General features: G+C 39.9%; 1 protein-coding gene across 1 annotated transcript in view; it reads left to right on the top strand.

Annotated features, from left to right (window-relative positions):
* The window catches only part of DNAH8 (dynein axonemal heavy chain 8), a 313,022-nt gene that overhangs the window by 5,102 nt on the left and 287,429 nt on the right, over positions 1-20,491 (top strand). Inside the window, exons 3-6 of the mRNA XM_039467518.2 lie at positions 5,901-5,985; positions 11,105-11,256; positions 14,027-14,216; positions 15,064-15,227. Of these exons, the coding sequence (XP_039323452.2) occupies positions 5,901-5,985; positions 11,105-11,256; positions 14,027-14,216; positions 15,064-15,227 (591 nt within the window). The remainder of the gene's footprint in view (positions 1-5,900; positions 5,986-11,104; positions 11,257-14,026; positions 14,217-15,063; positions 15,228-20,491) is intronic.

Raw genomic sequence — 20,491 nt, forward strand, 5'->3', positions numbered from 1 at the left:
GCCTTGATGTCCCACAGGGCTGGAATTATAAGTGTGAGCCACCATGCTGGGCCTGGAAAAGTATTCTTTTTTTTTTTGAGACAGAGTTTCACTCTTGTTACCCAGGCTGGAGTGCAATGGCGCGATCTCGGCTCACCGCAACCTCCGCCTCCTGGGCTCAGGCAATTCTCCTGCCTCAGCCTCCTGAGTAGCTGGGATTACAGGCACGAGCCACCATGCCCAGCTAATTTTTTGTATTTTTAGTAGAGACGGGGTTTCACCATGTTGGCCAGGATGGTCTCAATCTCTTGACCTCGTGATCCACCCGCCTCAGCCTTCCAAAGTGCTGGGATTACAGGCTTGAGCCACCGCGCCTGGCCTGGTATTCTTTTTTTCAAGACAGAGTCTTGCTCTGTCCCCTAGACTGGAGTGCAGTGGCATGATCTCACCTCACTGCAACCTCTGCCTCCCAGGTTCAAGCTATTCTCCTGCTTTAGCCTCCTGAGTAGCTGGGATTACAGGTGCATACCACAATGCCTGGCTTATTTTTGTATTTTTAGCAGAGATGGGGTTTCACCATGTTGGTCAGGTTGTTCTCGAACTCCTGGCCTCATATTCCACCTACCTCAGCCTCCCAAAGTGCTGGGATTACAGGCATGAGCCACTGTGCCCGGCTGAAAAGTATTCTTTTAATGTGAAGCCTGGCATGCAATCCAGGATGAAAGCAGTTCAGTAAAGGCATCACAAAAAAATGGACGACAGAGGGTATGATGGTTACTTTGTTTGCCTCTGGATCCCTTCTCTGTATCTGCCCTGCTCTGTGGCCTAGAAAGCTCAACTCTATGGAATGTATCACCTGAGTTCCATTGCTTTCTGGCTTCCACTTGGTTCAGCCATGGGGAGGCACAGCAGGAGATGTGAGAGCAGAAGGGGAGAGAATCTCCCCACTTGGCCATGTTCCTGACTGTGGTTGTCTGCTCCCAAAATTACAACCCCCTGAGCAGCCCGTATCTCCAGTTCTCAACCTGGTCGAAGTCATTCTATTCCTCCTAGCCCTCAACTCTTTAGGCCATGGGAGGATCATGATTTTCCTTTGTTGCTAGTGCCATTGTTGCTGCTAGTGCCACAGCTTCCCCTTAACCCTCAGGCCTCTAGAAATAGCCTTTTATTTTATAAATAAAATAGCCTTTTTATTTATAAAGTTTTTTCAAAAACCCCTTTGGGTGTGACTCCTTTTCTTGTTAGGACCCTGACCAATACAGATGTTTCTGCAACATTGGCACTCTTGCTCCTTCCGCCTTTCCTGCCCCTTTCATTCAGCACTGCTCAAGATAATCTCTTTTCTGGCTTACTGGCAATGTTTTCCAATGACTGGGTGGCTTGGGTGTGGTACTGTGGAAGGAGCACAGATTTGGAGACCCAAGGCTGAGGTCCAATCCTAGGTTCTGTGCTGTGCTTGTGTGTTTTGGGTCCTTCACTTAAATTTTTTTTTCTCTTTTGAGACTGGTTGGAGTGCAGTGGTGTGATTATAGCTCACTGCAGCCTCAACCTCCAGGGCTCAGGCTATGCTTCCACTTCAGCATCCCATGTAGTTGGGACCACTGGCACATACCACCACACCCAGCTAATTTTTTGGTATTTTTAATAAAGAGGTTTTTTTTTTTCCGTGTTTCTGAGGCTAGTCTTGAATTCTTGGGTTCAAGCAATCTGCCCGCCTGGGCCTCCAAAAGTGCTGGAATTAGGGGTGAGCCACTGAGCCTGACCTATTTAAATTCTTTTTAGCTTAATTTTCTCTTCCACAAGAAGGGTATAAATAATGCCACTTTACCTAGGTGATGCTCAGATGAGCAGTTGGTAAAAGGTTATGTAATATAAGTGAATTTTAAATTCACAGTCATGATTTTGGACCATGATTTCACATTTACTGTGCTAGTCTCATGAGTACAATGTATCTGAAATGTAAGGATTCATTGCATTTAGTATTTTGATGTCTTTTTATCCCAGCCATGTGCTCTACTTTCGAGAATTTGTATGCTTTTTTTTTTCTAAGTTGATATGATGTGTTACTAATATGAGTGTATATTTTGTGTATTTGAAGTGGAGGGTTCTATAAATGCTCATTACGTTTACTTGTTCCAGATCTGAGATCAAGTCCTGGATATCGTTGTTAATTTTCTGTCTTATAGATCTGTCTAATATCAATGTTGAAGTCTCCCACTATTATCATGTGGGAGTCTAAGTCTCTTTATTAGTCTTTTATGTCTGGGTATTCCTGTATTGGGTGCGTATATATTTAGGATCTTTAGCTCTTCTTGTTGTTGCATTGATCCTCTTATCATTATATAATGTCCTTCTTTACTTATTTTGATCTTTGTTGCTTTAACAACTATTTTATCAGAGACAAAAATTGTAACTTCTGCTTTTTATTTATTTTAGCTCTCTGTTTGGTTGGTAAATCTTTCTCCATCCCTTGTTTTGAGTCTTTGTGTATTCTTGAATGTGAGATGGGTCTGGATGCAGCATACTGATGGGTTTTAGTTTTTTATCCAAATTGTCTGTCTTTGGATTGGGGGATTTAGTCGATTTAAATTTAGAATTAACAATGATATATGTGAGTTTAATACTGCCATTTAATATTAGTTGGCTATTTTGTCCATTAGTTTATGTAAATTCTTCATTATATTGATGCTCTTTACTTTTTGGTATTTTTTTAGAAAGGCTGATACTGTTTGTTCCTTTCTGTGTGTAGTGGTTCTTTCAGAAGCTCTTGTAAAGCAGGCCTGGTGGTGATGAAATCTCTGAGTGCTTGCTTGTTCACAAAAAACTTTATTTTCCCTTCACTTATGAAGCTTAGTTTGGCTGGATGTGAAATTCTTGGTTGAAAGTTCTTTTCTTTAAGGATGTTGAATATTGGTCCCCACTCTCTTCTGGCTTGGAGCGTTTCTGCTGAGAGATCTGCTGTAAGTCTGATAGGCTTCCCTTTGTGGGTAACCTGACCTTTCTCTCTGGCTGCCCTTAGTATTTTCTCCTTCATTTCAACCCTGGTGAATCTGACGATTATGTGCCTTGGAGTTGCTCTTCTTGAGGAATATCTTTGTGGTGTTCTCTGTATTACTTGGAGTTGAATATTATCCTGCCTTACTAGGTTGGGAAAATTTTCCTGAATAATATCCTGAAGTGTATTTTCCAGCTTGGATTCATTCTCTTCGTCACATTCAGGTACACCTATCAAGTGTAGATTATTAGGTCTTTTCACATAGTCCCATATTTCTTGGAGACTTTGCTCGTTCCTTTTTATCCTTTTTTCTCTAATCTTGTCTTCTTGTTTTATTTCATTGAGTTGGTCTTTGACCTCTGATATCCTTTCTTCTGCTTGATCAATTCGGCTGTTAAAACTCGTGCATACTTCACGTAGTTCTCATATTGTGTTTTTCAGCTCCATCAATTCACTTATTTTCCTCTCTAAATTGTGTATTCTTGTTAACATTTCGTCAAACCTTTCTTCAAAGTTCTTAGTTTCTTTGGATTGGGTTAGAACAAGTTCTTTTAATTCACAGAAGTTTCTTATTATCCACATTTTGAAGCCTGCTTCTGTAATTGGAACACACTTGTTCTCTATCAAGCCTTGTTTCGTTGCTGATGAGGAACTGTGATCCCCTGCTGAGGGAGAGGCATTCTGATCTTGGGTATTCTCAGCCTTTTTTGGCTGTTTTCTTTCCTTCGTTGTAGATTTATCCATCTGTGGTCTTTATAATTACCGTCTTTGTAATTGGGTTTCTGAGTGGACGTCCAACTTATTTTTTTTATTTTTATTTTTTTTGAGACGGAGTTTCGCTCTTGTTACCCAGGCTGGAGTGCAATGGCGCGATCTCGGCTCACCGCAACCTCCGCCTCCTGGGTTCAAGCAATTCTCCTGCCTCAGCCTTGATTCTCAGTGCCGAAATCTGAGCAACCCACTGCGCCGACCAAATCAGCGGCGTTAAGTTTGATGGTGCTTTTCTGACTCTGCACCAAGAACTGACGCTTCGAGGCGCCGGCAAAACCGCCTCGCCGGTCACAAGAGTCGTGCTGGCGACCCGTGGGGCTCCTCCGCTGGGAATCTCCTGGTGCGTGAGCAACAAGAATTCATGTGAAGGTGTGGCGTCCTCTCGTTCTTTGTTCTTTCACTGGGAGCTACAATCCCGAGCTGCTAGTGATCAGCCATCTTGGATCTCTCCACCGAGAATTTGTATGCTTTCAAAGCCTCAGGGTCAGCAAGAAAGTATTGATGGAGCTGTGCCAGAAGAACTATGCTGACAGCTTTTATCCCTCGTAGGTGATATGTGACACCCAAGTATATATGGGAGGTGGAAGAGCAGAGAACTATGGGCTAGAGTTATGCACATCTCGGTGGCTCTGTTTCATCTCCCAGGGTGGAGGTTCTCAAATATGTCCCAGGACCAGCTGCATCAGCATCACCTAGAACTTGTTAGGAATGTAAATCATTTTATGTTTTTTTAAAAGCCCTCTGTGTGATTCTGTGATGCACACTAACTTTTGAGAACCACTGTTCTAAGAGGTGTGGGCTTGCTACACTTAGGATACTTCCCCTAGGCAGTCAGTAAATTAAGAGATACTCACTGCCAGGTGTGGTGGCTAACACCTGTAATCCCGGCATTTTGGGAGCCCGAGGTGGGAGCATTACTTGAGGTCAGGAGTTCAAGACCCTTCTGGCCAATATGGCAAAATCCCATCTTTACTAAAAATACAAAAATTAGCTAGCTGTGGTGGCAGATGCCTGTAATCTCAGCTACTTGGGAGGCTGATGCAGGAGAATCTGTTGAGCCTGGGAGGCAGAGGTTGCAGTGAGCCGAGATCTCGCCATTGCACTCCCACCTGGGTGACAAAGCGAGACTCCATCAAAAACAAAAAAAAACAAAAAAAAAAACCCCAAACAACAAACAAACCAAAAAACAAAGACACCACTACCCAAGAGAAAGCCTCCTGTATGGGAATCAGTGGGATTAGGTGAATGGGTATACCACTTTGTATTTCCCATAGGCGATTTCAGGGTTTTTGTTTATGTGATCTATTTCGTTTTCTATTTACTAAGATATTACACTGACTCCTAAGTAATTGAATAAAAACTTCATGCTCATAAATGTGGAAGAATCTCAGTATAATAATTTGTTTTTACTTTAGTTTTACTGTAATATGGGTCAAATTACAACAGCTAAAAACATAATTGCTCAAATCATTTATCAATAAAACAGACAATAAGGCAAGTTTTCTGTTTCCCAAGTAATCTTTTAAGAATTGTTTATGTTATAGCTGGGCGCGGTGGCTCACGCCTGTAATCCCAGCACTTTGGGAGGCCAAGGCGGGTGGATCACGAGGTCAAGAGATCAAGACCATCCTGGTCAATATGGTGAAACCCCGTCTCTACTAAAAATAAAATAAAAATTAGCTGGGCATGGTGGCACGTGCCTGTAATCCCAGCTACTCAGGAGGCTGAGGCAGGAGAATTGCCTGAACCCAGGAGGCGGAGGTTGTGGTGAGCTGAGACCTTGCCATTGCACTCCAGCCTGGGTAACAAGAGTAAAACTCTGTCTCAAAAAAAAAAAAAAAATTGTTTATGTTAATAATATGTCTTTTATTAAATATTTACCTCCAATTGGACTCAACTATTTACCTCTCTGTGATTCTGTGGGGCAGGGTCAGGTATGTGGCTGCCCAAAACTATATATGTAGGTCATTAATATAGGTTCAGAAATAGAATTCAACCTATATTGCACAGTAATTTTCGAGTTAAATTAGTTTGGGTTCTAATCTTGCCTCTGTGTACCTTGAATAAACTTTGAGCTTCATATTCTGCATCTACAAAACACTGAGATTTTTCCTTAGTCATTTTATTGATTATCATTTTCTCTTTTATTTAACAGCTGGAAGCATTTGCTACGTTTTTCGCAAAAGATGGTTGTAAGACACTGAAATTTTTGTACCAAGAAGGAGATGTACCTGGTATTGGTAAGAATTTTATGAAGGCAATAAGCCAGTAATTAGTTAATGGACGTTAAAGTGCAGCGTATTTTTTCTCTTATACATAGATAATCCTTCATTTATAAAGAACATTTTACCAGAAGTTTACATATAAGAAATGTTGTGTCTTATGAACAATACGTTTTCAGCCCAAATGTATATTTCAGGCCTTAATATAACGTCTTAAGGAGAAAACATCCTTGTAGAATCATTGACCTCTACTGGGAATACACATTTTCATTAGAATTTAATTGCATTGTCCCCGAAACAGGTGGAGCCATTTTGTCCAGATAATTATAAGTGGTTGTGAAGCTACTCCAGAGCCCCGCAGCTGCTGCCCCCTGTGGTCCTGTCTCAGCATCTTGTGCCTGCTGCAGCTGTCATTTGGAATTGCTGGTTTTCCCTACGGTGCATATTATGCCTGAAATAATTAACATGCTACCAGCTTGTTAAACCTTTGTTTTAATGACTAGATATGTAGGTTACCCTTTTGGTATTAAACTACTCATCATCAAAGTCCCGTGGACTTACCTTCAACACATCCCTCCTGCTGGTTCTTTCTCACTTTGTTCCTCGGCTGCCTTAGGCTAGGACTTCCCTGGTGTTCCAGATTGAAATCCAGTATCTCTGTAAGCAGATTCTCCCTCTGAAATTTGTACTGCTTATTCCTGCCAAGTATGTCTTTTATTGTTCCGCTATTTATTGGATTGGGTCCAGATCTCATTTATTCAAGGCCTGCTGTCATCTGGACACACAGTACTTGTCTAGTTTGATCTTCCACTCTTCCAGATGTGAATTTGCTGCTCCCTTCAAGTCCCTTTTCATTGTTTTCTGCATACCAGAGTTATTTCTTTGCCCTTCTCTGGTCTCCTGGCTTTTTCAGATTGCCTTTCTTCTCTCTACTCAGCATACCCTACCCCTCCCTCAGAACCCCTCCTGCAGAGCCCTTCCCACAGTGTTCCAATCCACATCCGTTGCTGTTCTCCAGATTCCTGTCTCATTTACATCATCCATTGTATGTATAGCACTTGATCGTGTTCTTCTACCTTCCTCTAATTGTTTAATATAAAGCCTTGCTTCTTTGACAAAATATGTAGCAATTAGTGACTAGGTTGGCTTCATGGATTTTCTGTCTCTCACGGTTCTTATTGTGGGAGGATTATTGCGTAGTCTACATTTTTATAACTTGTTAAAAATTAAAACAATAGCTGAAAATTATAGAAAGATAAAATATCTATAATTAGAAGCAAAATACAAATGATCCACAGTTCCACTCAGTTGAAGAAAGGACTGTTAACTCCTTAATGAATATTTCTCTATAACTGGTTTATATACATATTTTACAAAAATGGGATCCAGTCCTACATATCATTCTATAGTGGCCATTTAAATTTGATAATATTGTCTTCTTTATGCCAATAAATGTATTTATCCAATTAAAATGTTAAGATTTGCATTTTGTTTTGTCAGGCTGATTAACTATAATTTTCAAAACTGATCTCTCAGTAGAATTTAGGTTGTTTACAACTTCTTGCTTTCTGAAACAATGCTTCAGTGAATATCACTGAATACAAATCTATGTGGATTAGGAATAAATTTTAGGAAGAATTCTCAGAAGGGGAATTGCCAGAGCAGAGGGTCCACATATTTTTAATCATTATTTTTGCTACTTACGAAGGTAGAACATTTATCAGCTTGGTAAATATTCATCTACATTTCGTTCCTTTCTTCCTTCTTTTCTTTCTTTCTCTTTTTGTTGTTGTGGTTGAGGCAGCATCCTACTCTGTCACCCAGGCTAGAGCGCAATGGTGTGATTTCGGCCCGCTGCAGCCTCCACCTCCTAGGTTCAAATGATTCTCCTGCTTCAGCCTCCCCAGTAGCTGGGATTAAAGGCACACACCACCATGTCTGGCTAATGTTTTGCATTTTTAGTGAGGACGGGGTTTCAGCATGTTTGCCAGGCTGGTCTTGAACTCCTGACCTCAGGTGATCCGACCACCTCGGCCTCCCAAAGTGCAGGGATTGCAGGCGTGAGCCACCCAGCTCAGCCTACATTTATTTCTTTCTTTCCTTTTTTTTTTTTTTTTTTGAGACGAAGTCTTGCTTTGTGGGCAGTCTGCAGTGCAGTGGTGTGATTCCGGCTCACTGCAACCTCCACCTCCAGGGTTCAAGCAATTCTTCTGCCTCAGCCTTCCACGCTCAGCTAATGTTTTGTATTTTAGTAGAGATGGGGTTTCACCATGTTGGCCAGGATGGTCTCAAACTCCTCACCTCGTGATCCGCCCACCTCAGCCTCCCAAAGTGCTGGGGTTATAGGCATAAGCTACCACACCTGGCCACATTTCTTTCTTATATGCATGTGTTAACATACAAATGGTTATTATCAGTTAAAAATGTAGTTTTATAATACATTTTATTCTTGACTTGATGTTTGCATTTGACAGGGTAGCCTAGACATTTTTCTATGTATCCCATGAAGATTTACCTCATTCAAAGAATTCTGAATAGTATAACATTCCATTATACAGCTTGCAGTGTAATTTTTAGAAATCATTCCCTATGGATGGCCACATCTTTCCTCTTTATCAGGAAAACTCAATCTTGTCTTATGTCTTACCAGCCAGAACTGTGTCACATGGCTACCCTGGGGGCCAGGGAGGCTGAGAGCGCAGTTTTCTTTCTAGAGATATGCACAATGGGACGAAGTCAAGTCCTCTTACCGAGGAAAAAGGGGAGGGTAGTAAAACCTGTGCAGCCTTTATGTATGGGCATTTGGTCTCTTCTATTGCTACATACCATGTCTCAGGGTTCTTTGACTGCAAGCCAACAGAAATAGATTCTGGCTTATATGCGTGGAAAACAATCTTTTGGGAGGGGGAATTTGGGTAACAAAATTTAGAACTAGTTGAACAGTCAGGCCTTGGGAGGAACAAGAATGGTGCATTTCCACAGATTTCGGGCAGTTTAAGATTCGCCAGTAGATTTCCATCTCTCAAATCCCTTTTTTGCTTTGTGTGTCTCCATTCATTCTTGCGGAGTCTAATTAGTCTAGTTCTACATGCCCACTTCTACAGAGCCTTGGCACTGGTATTCTCCAGAATCACAGGGCAGGAGGACTCTCCCAATCTCCCATAAAGAAAGGCTGGGCAGACAAAACATTTCTGTGGCTTTGTGATGTGGATTTTCCCACCTGCTCGCTCTCACTCTCACTCTCACTCTCTCTCTCTCTCTCTCTCTCTCTCCTCTCTCTCTCTCTCTCTCCTCTCTCTCTCTCTCTCCCTTTGTCTCTTTCTCTCTTTCTTTCTTTTGAGGGGTGTCACTAGGTTGCCTAGGCTGGAGTGCAGTGGTATGATCATGACTTATTGTGGCCTCTACCTCCCAGGCTTAAGTGAATCTCCCACCTCAGTCTCCAGAGTATTTGGGACTACAGTCACACACCACACCAGGCTAATGTTTAAACATTATTTGTAGAGATAAGGTCTTACTTTGTTGCCCAGGTAGTTCTCAAACTTCTGGTTCAAGTAATCCTCCCATCTTGGCCTCCCAAAGTGCTGGGATTATGGGCGTGAGTTACCGTACCTGGATGATTTTCTATTTCTTTTATTACATTTTAAATTGGTTATTGTTGCAAATAGAAGGCTGATTTTTGCAAATTTATATTGCAACCACTATCTAATATAATTCTCATATTTTTAATAGTTTTTCTAATTAAAGCAAGATTGATAATTAAATGTTTAATTTTCACTGAAATTAGTTCAAGGAAGGATATAATATAAGGTAGATACAATGAGTGTATTTAGTACGGGAACTGGACCTTTTTGGGGAGTCAGTGAAAGTTTCCTGAGATGGTGGCATTTCTGCTGAGATCTGAAAGATGAGTAGGAATTTGGTAGGTAAAATGTTGGGGGTGGGATAGGAGAACAGCTTGTATAAGGCCCTGAGGCCAGGCTAAAAAAAATAGTGAAGTGCAGAGTTCCGGGAAAGGTACCCAGAGGAGGCTGCAATTTATAATGCAATTATTGGCCAGGCGTGTAGCTCATGCCTGTAATCCCAGCACATTGGGAGGCTGAGGCGGGCAGATCACTAGGCCAGAAGTTCGAGACCAGGCTGGCCAACATGGTAAAACCCCGTTTCTACTAAAAATACAAAAATTAGCCAGGCATGGTGGCACATGCCTGTAATCCCAGCTACTTGGGAGGCTGAGGCACAAGAATTGCTTGAACCCGGGAGGCAGAGGTTGCAGTGAGTTGAGATTGTGCCACTGCACTCAAGCCTGGGAGACACAGCGAGACTCTGTCTCAACAAAGAAAAAAAATGATGCAAATATTGGCCGGGTGTGGTGGCTCACGCCTGTAATCCCAGCACTTTGGGAAGCTGAGGTGGGTGGATCACCTGAGGTCAGGAGTTTGAGACCAGCCTGGCCAACATAGTGAAATCGCATCTCTACTAAAAAAATACAAAAATTAGCTGGGTGTGGTGGTGTGTGCCTGTAGTCCCAGCTACTCGGGAGGCTGAGGCAGGAGAATGGCTTGAACCAGGGAGGTGAAGGTTGCAGTAAGCTGAGATCACACCACTGCACTCCAGCCTGGGCAACAGAGCTAGACTCCATCAAAAAAAAAAAAAAAAAAAAAAAAAGGCCGGGCACGGTGGCTCAAGCCTGTAATCCCAGCACTTTGGGAGGCTGAGGCGGGTGGATCACGAGGTCAAGAGATTGAGACCATCCTGGTCAACATGGTGAAACCCTGTCTCTACTAAAAATACAAAAAATTAGCTAGGCATGGTAGCACGTGCCTGTAATCCCAGCTACTCAGGAGGCTGAGGCAGGAGAATTGCCTGAACCCAGGAGGCAGAGGTTGCGGTGAGCCAAGATTGCGCCATTGCACTCCAGCCTGGGTAACAAGAGCGAAACTCCGTCTCAAAAAAAAAAAAAAAAAAAAAAGCAGTTATTGACATCTTCTAGTAGACCCCGCAAAAAACCATTCTATGATCATATTGAAAACTTCTTACAACAAAGTAAAACAGGAAACACTAGTGTAAGAGCCACAGTAGTTTATCTCATTTGATTAGTTATGGGATCATATGCTAAGTTCTTGACTTTTGTTTTCAGAATGTGGTCGAACTATTCCTGGAGCAACTAAAGGGGCGAAAATGATGAAACTGTACATAGACAATGCAGTCCCAGATAAACTAAAAGGACTGTGTGTATTTTTTGTTCGTTGTCGTAATGATGTTGCCGTAAATGTTAAAACTATTCAAGAGGTATGTTAAAAATTTCCCCAAATGGGTAAACATTGAATATATTTTCGTAGTCATACTTTACTTTGCTTTACTTTGCTTCCCTTTTTTAGATATAGGACTGAATTGAGTTCCAAGAAAACAAATGTATTCATATATTCAAAGAAACTGACAGATTGACTATAATAGACCTTAGTTATATTGATATTTTAGATACTGCTTTTAATTTCATGAAAATTTCATTTCTTGATGGTGTGCAAATAATTTTTATCCTCCCATTCACTAGGAACACATTTAATTTTGTTGATACAAAGTATTAGTTACTTTATTCAACTTCCTCTTCACTCAATATTTTAACTCTTTTTTTTTTTTTTTTTTTTGAGACGGAGTTTCGCTCTTGTTACCCAGGCTGGAGTGCAATGGCGCGATCTTGGCTCACTGCAACCTCCGCTTCCTGGGTTCAGGCAATTCTCCTGCCTCAGCCTCCTGAGTAGCTGGGATTATAGGCATGTGCCACCATGCCCAGCTAATTTTTTGTATTTTTAGTAGAGACGGGGTTTCACCATGTTGACCAGGATGGTCTCGATCTCTCGACCTCGTGATCCACCCGCCTCAGCCTCCCAAAGTGCTGGGATTACAGGCTTGAGCCACCGTGCCCGGCCTATTTTAACTCTTTTATAGTTTTAAAAGAAGGGACAGTTGTCCTAGAGCTTGGACATTGCTAACCTAGCTCTGGGAAGGGAAGATGATGGCATAGGAAAAGCAAGAATTTTAGCCAGATAGACCCAAATTTGCTTCTTAGCTTCTCCACTGACTAATCACTTAAGTGTGTCCTCTGGAAAGTTGCTCATCCTTTCTGAGACTTAGGTCTCTATATTCTTAAATTGGGAATAATAAACACCTGGAAGGACTGTAGTGACACTAAATGATAATATAAATAAATTATTATTATATTGCCTGATGTACAGTAGGCTCTCAACAAATATTAGTTCTCTTTGCTATTCTTAGAGAGTCTTAATACCTTTTACAATAGGAAATAGAACTGAAGTCTAATCTTGTTCCTTTTCTGTACATGATAAGAGATTGCTTGAAGAGAGCTTGTTTAGGTTAGCTTAAGATTCTAGGTTGGCAGTTATTTTTCCCTCACCCCTTGTAAATATTTCATGGTATTTCTCGTGGATGATGAGAGCACTCCTGTTAGTGTAATTCATAGGTAATCTGTCTTTTTTTCTTTGTTTGCTTTTGCTCTTTGTCTTCAAAATCCTGTAGTTTCACCATGATGCCTCTATGTATGGATGTTTCCTCAATCTATCTTCCATTTCATTAATTCTTTCTTCAACTTATCCATGATTTAATCAATTTATTTTTATAATTTAGCTTTTGTTTTAGCCCAGTTATACATGCATATAAAAGGAGAAAATGTCCTTTTATGAAATAGTATAAGCCTTTCATAACTGAAAAACTGACTTCTATCCTATTCTCCAGAAGCAGCTATAAAGCCCTTTTAATGGATTCTTTTATTTACCTGTATATCTCTAAATGGTATCCTCTGATTGCTCCTTTTGTCAGTTTAGACATTATCTGTGGCCAGGCGTGGTCGCTCACACCTGTAATCCCAGCACTTTGGGAGGCTGAGGTGGGCAGATGGCCTGAGCTCAGGAGTTCTAGACCACCCAGGGAAACAGAGTGAAACCCTGTCTCTACTAAAATACAAAAAATTAGCAGGATATGATGGCATGCTCCTGAGGTTCCAGCTACTCGGGAGGCTGAGGCAGGAGAATCGCTTGAGCCCCTGAGGCAGAGGTTGCAGTGAGCCGAGAATACACCCCTGCACTTCAGCTTGGGCTACAGAGTGAGACTTGGTCTCAAAGAAAAAAAAAAAAAAAGACATTTTCTGAGGACTTTTCTCTCTTCTCTCTGGATGGTGATAATTTAGTACTGTTTTTACCCTCTGACCCTTGTTTGTCCATCCATCTATTCTTCCAACATAGTTATATTCTATTTCACTTAGCTAAGTGTTTACATCATTATAAGGAAGTAAATGTAATCACAGGTGAGCCATGTAGTATACCTGTGGTTCTTAAAGCCAAACCTATTTTCATCTTAATACTAAGATGCTAGTTGCCCTTTTCACCATGTTGACATTTGACTGATGGTGCAGAAGCAATGGTTGGAAAAACTACTGATCCTTTAACACAAATCAAGACAATGACACCAAACGGTATAAGTCATTGTATACTTTATTGCCACACGCTCAGAGTTAAAAAACCAGCAATCAATTTTTTGTGGCCTTAGACAAGCTTTTTAATCTTAATTTTTTTGGCTTGGATTTCCAAGTCACTTAAGATGTATTAATTGAAATGTCATGCACGGCTGGTGGGCTTTTGATTTCTTATGGCTGGTTTATTCCACCAAGCTTCTGGGCAAGGGCTTTTCAACAGGAAAAAAAAAAAAATTCATGGACAGGGCAACTTTCCACTGAGGATTTTCTTTACAAAGGTTTGGTTCCATGTCTCTCACCTTGAATAGGCTCCAGGCTATTGCTTCTTTCCTAAGCAGAAATAAAAGCACCGAAAAAGCATCACTTTAATGAGCAAATATGGAAATAATTAAAGTGGGGGCAGAATATAAATTTGTTGACTTTAGAACTCTAAGGTTCATCCGCTTAAGATTCCCTAATAGTTTTATAAAATGTATTAGTTGTTTATGTTTATTGCAATATAAAATAGGTTATGATTTTCAGTTCTTTAGTGGGATTAGCATGTAAAATAACATTTAAACTCCACTCTTTCAGGAAGTGCTATTTACTGTTCTGGATGCATCAAAAGGACTCTTAAATGGCATTAGGGACATGTTGGCAAATATATTTCTACCAGCTGTTCTTGCAACAAACAACTGGGGTGCTTTAAACCAGTCCAACCAGGGAGAATCTGAAAAACGTATTTTCACTGAAACCATCAACAGATACCTTTCATTTTTAGATGGTAAGTATAAAATTTCATGTTTAGCAAATTGCAAAAAGGAGCAAATTAAGATATTTTATAAACATTAGAGAAAAAGTTTCTAAAAAGATGTTAATCAAAGTAATTATGAGACTTAGAAGTAAGAAATGAAATAATTGGAACTCATTTTTGGGGATCTTTGCTGGAGTAAGATATATTTTCTTTTTTTTTTTTTTTGAGATGGAGTTTTGCTCTTGTTACACAGGCTGGAGTGCAATGGCACAATCTCAGCTCACCACAACCTCTGTCTCCTGGGTTCAGGCAATTCTCTTGCCTCAGCCTCCCGAGTAGCTGGGATTACAGGCACGCGCCACCATGCCCAGCTAATTTTTTGTATTTTTAGTAGAGATGGGGTTTCACCATGTTGGCCAGGATGGTCTTGATCTCTTGACCTCGTGATTCGCCTGCCTTGGCCTCCCAAAGTGCTGGGATTACAGGCTTGAGCCACCGCGCCTGGCAGATATATTTTCTTTTAAATTTTATATTATAGCATGAGGACTCTCTTCCTATAATCTTAATGAAAATTTTCACCATATTAAAATATATATACTTTATTATGAACTCTTTAAAATCTATACTTTAATTTTTTCATATTATTAAAATGTATAATTTTATCAATAAATTATTAACTCATAATCTAATGATAAATTAGAATTATATTTCTGTAAAGTATTAGATATTTAACATTTAAGCAATTAGAGCTTAAAAGTACATTGACATTTAACACATTGACATTAAACACTTAATATTAAATATTATTTAATATTAATATTTAAAGTATTTAATATGTAAATTAGTATTAAATGTCTTGATTTTTTTTCCTTTTTAGGTGCTAGAATAAGTATTGAGGGAACAGTGAAGTTAAAGACAATAGACAATATTGATTTTTCCAAACTGCACACCTTTGAAGAAGTGACTGCTGCAGCCAGCAATTCAGAAACTGTTCATCAGCTAGAGGATGTGTTGATGATATGGTACAAACAGATCGAACAGGTGAATTGACTCAAACAATTACTTCTGGACTAGTACTTTTACATGCATCCTAGACATTGTATTTTGTCTCTAAAAGTAAAGGGAAGAAGAGTCTCCTTTGACTTTCTTCCAGAATCTGGTTTGAAACTCAGCCTATTTTTGGCTCTAGAGAAAAATCATTCTTCTTTGTGGATCACTTAAAATAAATTTTAAGGTATTTCTCACTTCAAGGAAGAGACCGTAACAATATGGGGTGAGAATGAAAGAATGAAGAATCAGGAATAGCCATTGTTTATCCCCAGTGTTTAAATTGTTGATACTTTTCATAAAAGAGAGAGGGCAAGACATAGTAAAGAGCCAGAGTGCTAGACGCTAAATAAGTACCTCGTGGTCGATCAATGGAGCTGTCTGTGCTGTCAAAGAAGTTCAGACTAGGCTCTTTCATATCAGTATCACAGTGGCAAGCCTTCAGCTCTACAGTCAATTTTTTTCTGGCAGTAAGAAAAGTAGTGATAGGAATACGACATATGTTAAAATTATGAGGGGCTCCAACATACGCTATAAATACTGTGAAAGAAAATCAGATATAACATAATTGCCCTAAACAGAAAGAGGAGTCCATGAACCACCCCCTAGATCTCTAGTTCATCAGCATGGGACAGCAGAACTAGACAAGAAATCTTCAGTTGTGTGAGGATGAGGGAAAAAATCTTGACCAGGCAGGAGGTACAGAAAAGCATTTGCAGTTTTACCTTTTTAGAACTATGTCAGGAGGAGGGCTGTGCAGTTGGAGTGGTAAAAATTGGAGGACTTCCCTAGGGTCTAAAGTGCAGGCCACAGAGTTTGCTTCCAGGTGTAACTAGAGGACTGAAATGGGTAATTGCCCACAGGATAACTCTTGTAGTCATCCACTATGGTAACGGAGGAAGGGAGGTTGTAACCCACTGAGGGAGTCAAGCCCTGTCCTACACAGTGGCTGGGGAGACCCTTTCCAATTATTATGTCAAAGAATATAGAGCTTTCATAAAAATGAGCAAGAGAAGGAAAATAATTTGACATAAAGGAATTTAACCATCTGAAAGAAGGAAACGAAGTTCAGCAATTGCAGCACATAGTCTCTAATTAAAGAGAATCAATGCAGGAAACGGGAGAGATCTTAAAACATTACATCTAAAATATACCTTAATCTTGACCTCTTGTCATACGTAAAAGTTAATCCAAGATGAATTGTAGACATATATACAAAAGCTAGAACTAAAAAGTTTCTTCGAGAAACCATAGGAGACTGTCTTCATAATCTCTGTATAGGCGAAGTGTTCTTAGATGTGATGCAAAAAGAATTAATCATAAAAGAAAATTTGACAAATTAAAGTTCAGAAACATTTAAAATATCTTCATTTGAAAAGACACCCTAAGAAAAATGAAAAGGCGAGCTACAGACTGGGAGACAATATTTGCAGAACACCTATCAAATAACTTGTACCTGGAACATATAAAGACTTCCAGCAAATAAGTAATAAAAAGATAACTCAGTTTTTAAAAATGGGCCAAAAATTTGGACAGGTGTATTAGTCTGTTTTCACACTGCTCATAAAGACATATCTGAGACTGGGAAGAAAAAGAGGTTTAATTGGACTTATAATTTCACATGGCTGGGGAGGCCTCCGAATCATGGCTGGAGGCAAAAGGCCCTTCTTACCTGGCAGAGGCAAGAGAAAATGAGGAAGATGCAAAAGTGGAAACCCTTGATAAAACCATCAGATCTCCTGAGAGTTACTCACTACCATGAGAACAGTATGGGGGAAACCGCCCCCGTGATTCAAACGATCTCCCACCAGGTCCTTCCCACAACATGTGGGAATTATGGGAGCTACAATTCAAGATGAGATTTGGGTGGGAACACAGAGACAAATCGTATCAACAGACATTACAAAGATGATCCAAATAAGCACGTGAGGAGGCATTTCACATATTTCACATCACTGCTTATTAATACCAGGGAAATGTAAGATAAAACCACAGTAAGATATTACTGCTCACCCACTAAAATGGCTAACATTAAAAAGACTTTTTTTTTTTTTTTTGAGACGGAGTTTCACTCTTGTTACCCAGGCTGGAGTGCAATGGCACGATCTCGGCTCACCGCAACCTCCGCCTCCTGGGCTCAGGCAATTCTTCTGCCTCAGCCTCCTGAGTAGCTGGGATTACAGGCACGCGCCACCACGCCCAGCTAGTTTTTTGTATTTTTAGTAGAGACGGGGTTTCACCATGTTGACCAGGATGGTCTCGATCTCTTGACCTCGTGATCCACCCTCCTCGGCCTCCCAAAGTGCTGGGATTACAGGCTTGAGCCACCGTGCCCGGCCTAAAAAGACTTTTTAACGTTAAAATGAAGTTGCAGAGAATTGGTGCTCTCATACACGTTACACTTTCCTGGTGGGAGTGTAACATGGTAGAATTTTAGAAAACTATTTAGCAACTTCTTATAAAATTAAGTATATAGCTAGCTACCTTGTGGTAGCCAGCATTTCCACTCCCCTGTATACATCTGAGAAAAATGAATAATATATCCATGAAAAAGACTTAGATAAGTATGTTTACAGTGGACTTAATTGTAATCACCAAACACTGGATTAATCAAAATGGAAAATAAAAAATTTGTGGTACATTCATACAGTGGAATATAACTGGAGTATTACTTACTGTTAATACATGCAATGACATGGGTGGATCTTAAAAACCTGTTGAGTAAAAGAAGCTTGTTTAAAAAAGTGTGTGGAAAACAAGACAAAATCTGTAAGTGAACCAGAATACACTGTATGAATGTTTTAATATCTTCTTATGCAAGATACCAAACCCAGAAGCCACAAAACAAAAACCAACAGATAGGGCTACATAGCAGTGGCTCAAGCCTGTAATCCCAGCACTTTGGGAGGCTGAGGCGGGTGGATCACGAGGTCAAGAGATCGAGACCATCCTGGTCAACATGGTGAAACCCCGTCTCTACTAAAAGTGCAAAAAATTAGCTGGGCATGGTGGCGTGTGCCTGTAATCCCAGCTACTCGGGAGGCTGAGGCAGGAGAATTGCCTGAACCCAGAAGATGGAGGTTGCGGTGAGCCAAGATTGCACCATTGCACTCCAGCCTGGGTAACAAGAGCCAAACTCCGTCTCCAAAAAAAATTAGTAATTTCCATATGGCAACCCTTCCCTGCCCCCATAAACAAAGTTAAAAGATAAATGACCTTTTGGAAGAAAATTTTATCAGCATATATAACAAAGAGCTAGTGTCCATAACATACAAAGAGCTTCTATAAACCAATGGGAAATTAATAATTCAGAGAAAAATAGGCCAAGTATATGAACAATGGTATTCAAGGAATGTAGATGTGGATTTTTGATCTGGGGGAAAAGTGGATTTAGAAGTTCATATTCTCAGATATTTGGTGGCATTTCATAAGAAATTAAACACGTACAGTACATTCTGAAAAGGCAGAAGTAAGACCAGACAGAGTGTGATGGTTATAAGGAGAGATATTTTATCATGAAATTGGGATAACTTGCTCACAGTGTTTTCCAGCCCCCTAACCTTGAAAATGGAAAATGCAGCATCCTTGAAAGTACCAATCTGAGCCTAGATTACCATCTATGCATAATGTTATAACAGGAGTTAACACATCAAAAGATGTTTGGATTTAGTTAATGTTTTTTAACTTTTTTTTTTTTTCTTAGGGGCTCGCTCTGTTGCCCAGGCTGGAGTGCAGTGGTGGTGCAGTCATAGGTCACTACAGCTTCTAACTCCTAGGCTCAAGCAATCCTCCCACCCCAGCCTCCCAAAGTGTTGGGATTACAGGCATGAGTCACTGTGCTCGGCAAGACTTAGTTAATTTTAAAGTCCATTTAAAATTTTTAATTTCCCAAATTATATAGACTTTTAGACATTTAGGGAAAGTTAAGGAGGTAGAGGAACATGTAAATAGATTAAGAGCTCCATAAGCAGACAAAGGAAGAAATAAAGGGCACCCAAATCAGTAAAAAGGAAGTCAAACGGTTGCTGTTTGCTGATGATGTAATTTTATGACTCAAAAACCATAAAGACTCCTTCAAAAAGCTCCTAGAACTTATTAACGAATTCAGCAAAGTTTAAGTGTACAAAATTAACATACACAAATCAATAGCTCTGCTATACACCAAGAATGACCAAGCTGAGAATCAAATCAAGAACTTAACCCCTTTTATAGTAGCTGGAAAAGAAGTAAAATATTTAGGAATACACCCAATTAAGCCAGTGAAAGACCTCTAAAAGGAAAACTGCAAAACACTGCTGAAAGAAATTGTAGACAACACAAACAAATGGAAACATCCCATGCTTATGGATGGGTGGAATCAATATACTGAAAATGACCATACTGCCAAAAGCAATCTACAAATTCAATGCAATTCCCATCAAAATACCACCATCATTCTTCACAGAACTAGAAAAAAACAATCCTAAAATTCATATGGAACCAAAAAAGGAGCTCGGATGTCCAAAGCAAGACTAACCCAAAAAGAAACAAATCTGGAGGCAACACATTACCCAACTTCAAGCTATACAATAAGGCCATAGTCACCAAAACATCATGGTACTGGTATAAAAATAGGCACATAGATTAATGGAACAGAACAGAGAACCCAGAAATAAAGCCAAATACTTACAGTTAACTGATCTTCAACAAAGCAGACAAAAACATAACATGGAGAAAGGACACTCTATTCAACAAATGGTGCTGGGATAATTGGCAAGCCACAAGTAAGAGAATGAAACTGGATCTTCATCTCTCACTTTATACAAAAAATCAATCCAAGATAGTAAGGACTTGAATCTAAGACCTAAAACCATAAAAATTCTAGAAGATACCATTAGAAAAACCCTTCTGGACATCGGCTTAGGCAAAGACTTCATGACCAAGAACCCAAAAGCAAATGCAACAAAGATAAATAGATGAGACTTAAACTAAAAAGCTTCTGCTCAGCAAAAGAAACCATCAGCAGAGTGGGAGAAAATCTTCACAATCTATACATCTGCCAAAGGACTAATATCCAGAATCTATAAGGAACTCAAACAAATTAGCAAAAAAAAAAAAAAAAAAAAAAAGAAAAGAAGTAAACAATCCAATAAAAAAAAGTAGGCTAAGGACATGAATAGACAGTTTGCAAAAGAATGTATACAAATGGTCAGCAAACATGAAAAAATGTTCAACATCACTAATGATCAGGGAAATGAAAATCAAAACCACAATGCAAT

The sequence above is a fragment of the Saimiri boliviensis genome, chromosome 4 (assembly GCF_048565385.1).
Source record: "Saimiri boliviensis isolate mSaiBol1 chromosome 4, mSaiBol1.pri, whole genome shotgun sequence".
Taxonomy (NCBI): Eukaryota; Metazoa; Chordata; class Mammalia; order Primates; family Cebidae; genus Saimiri; species Saimiri boliviensis.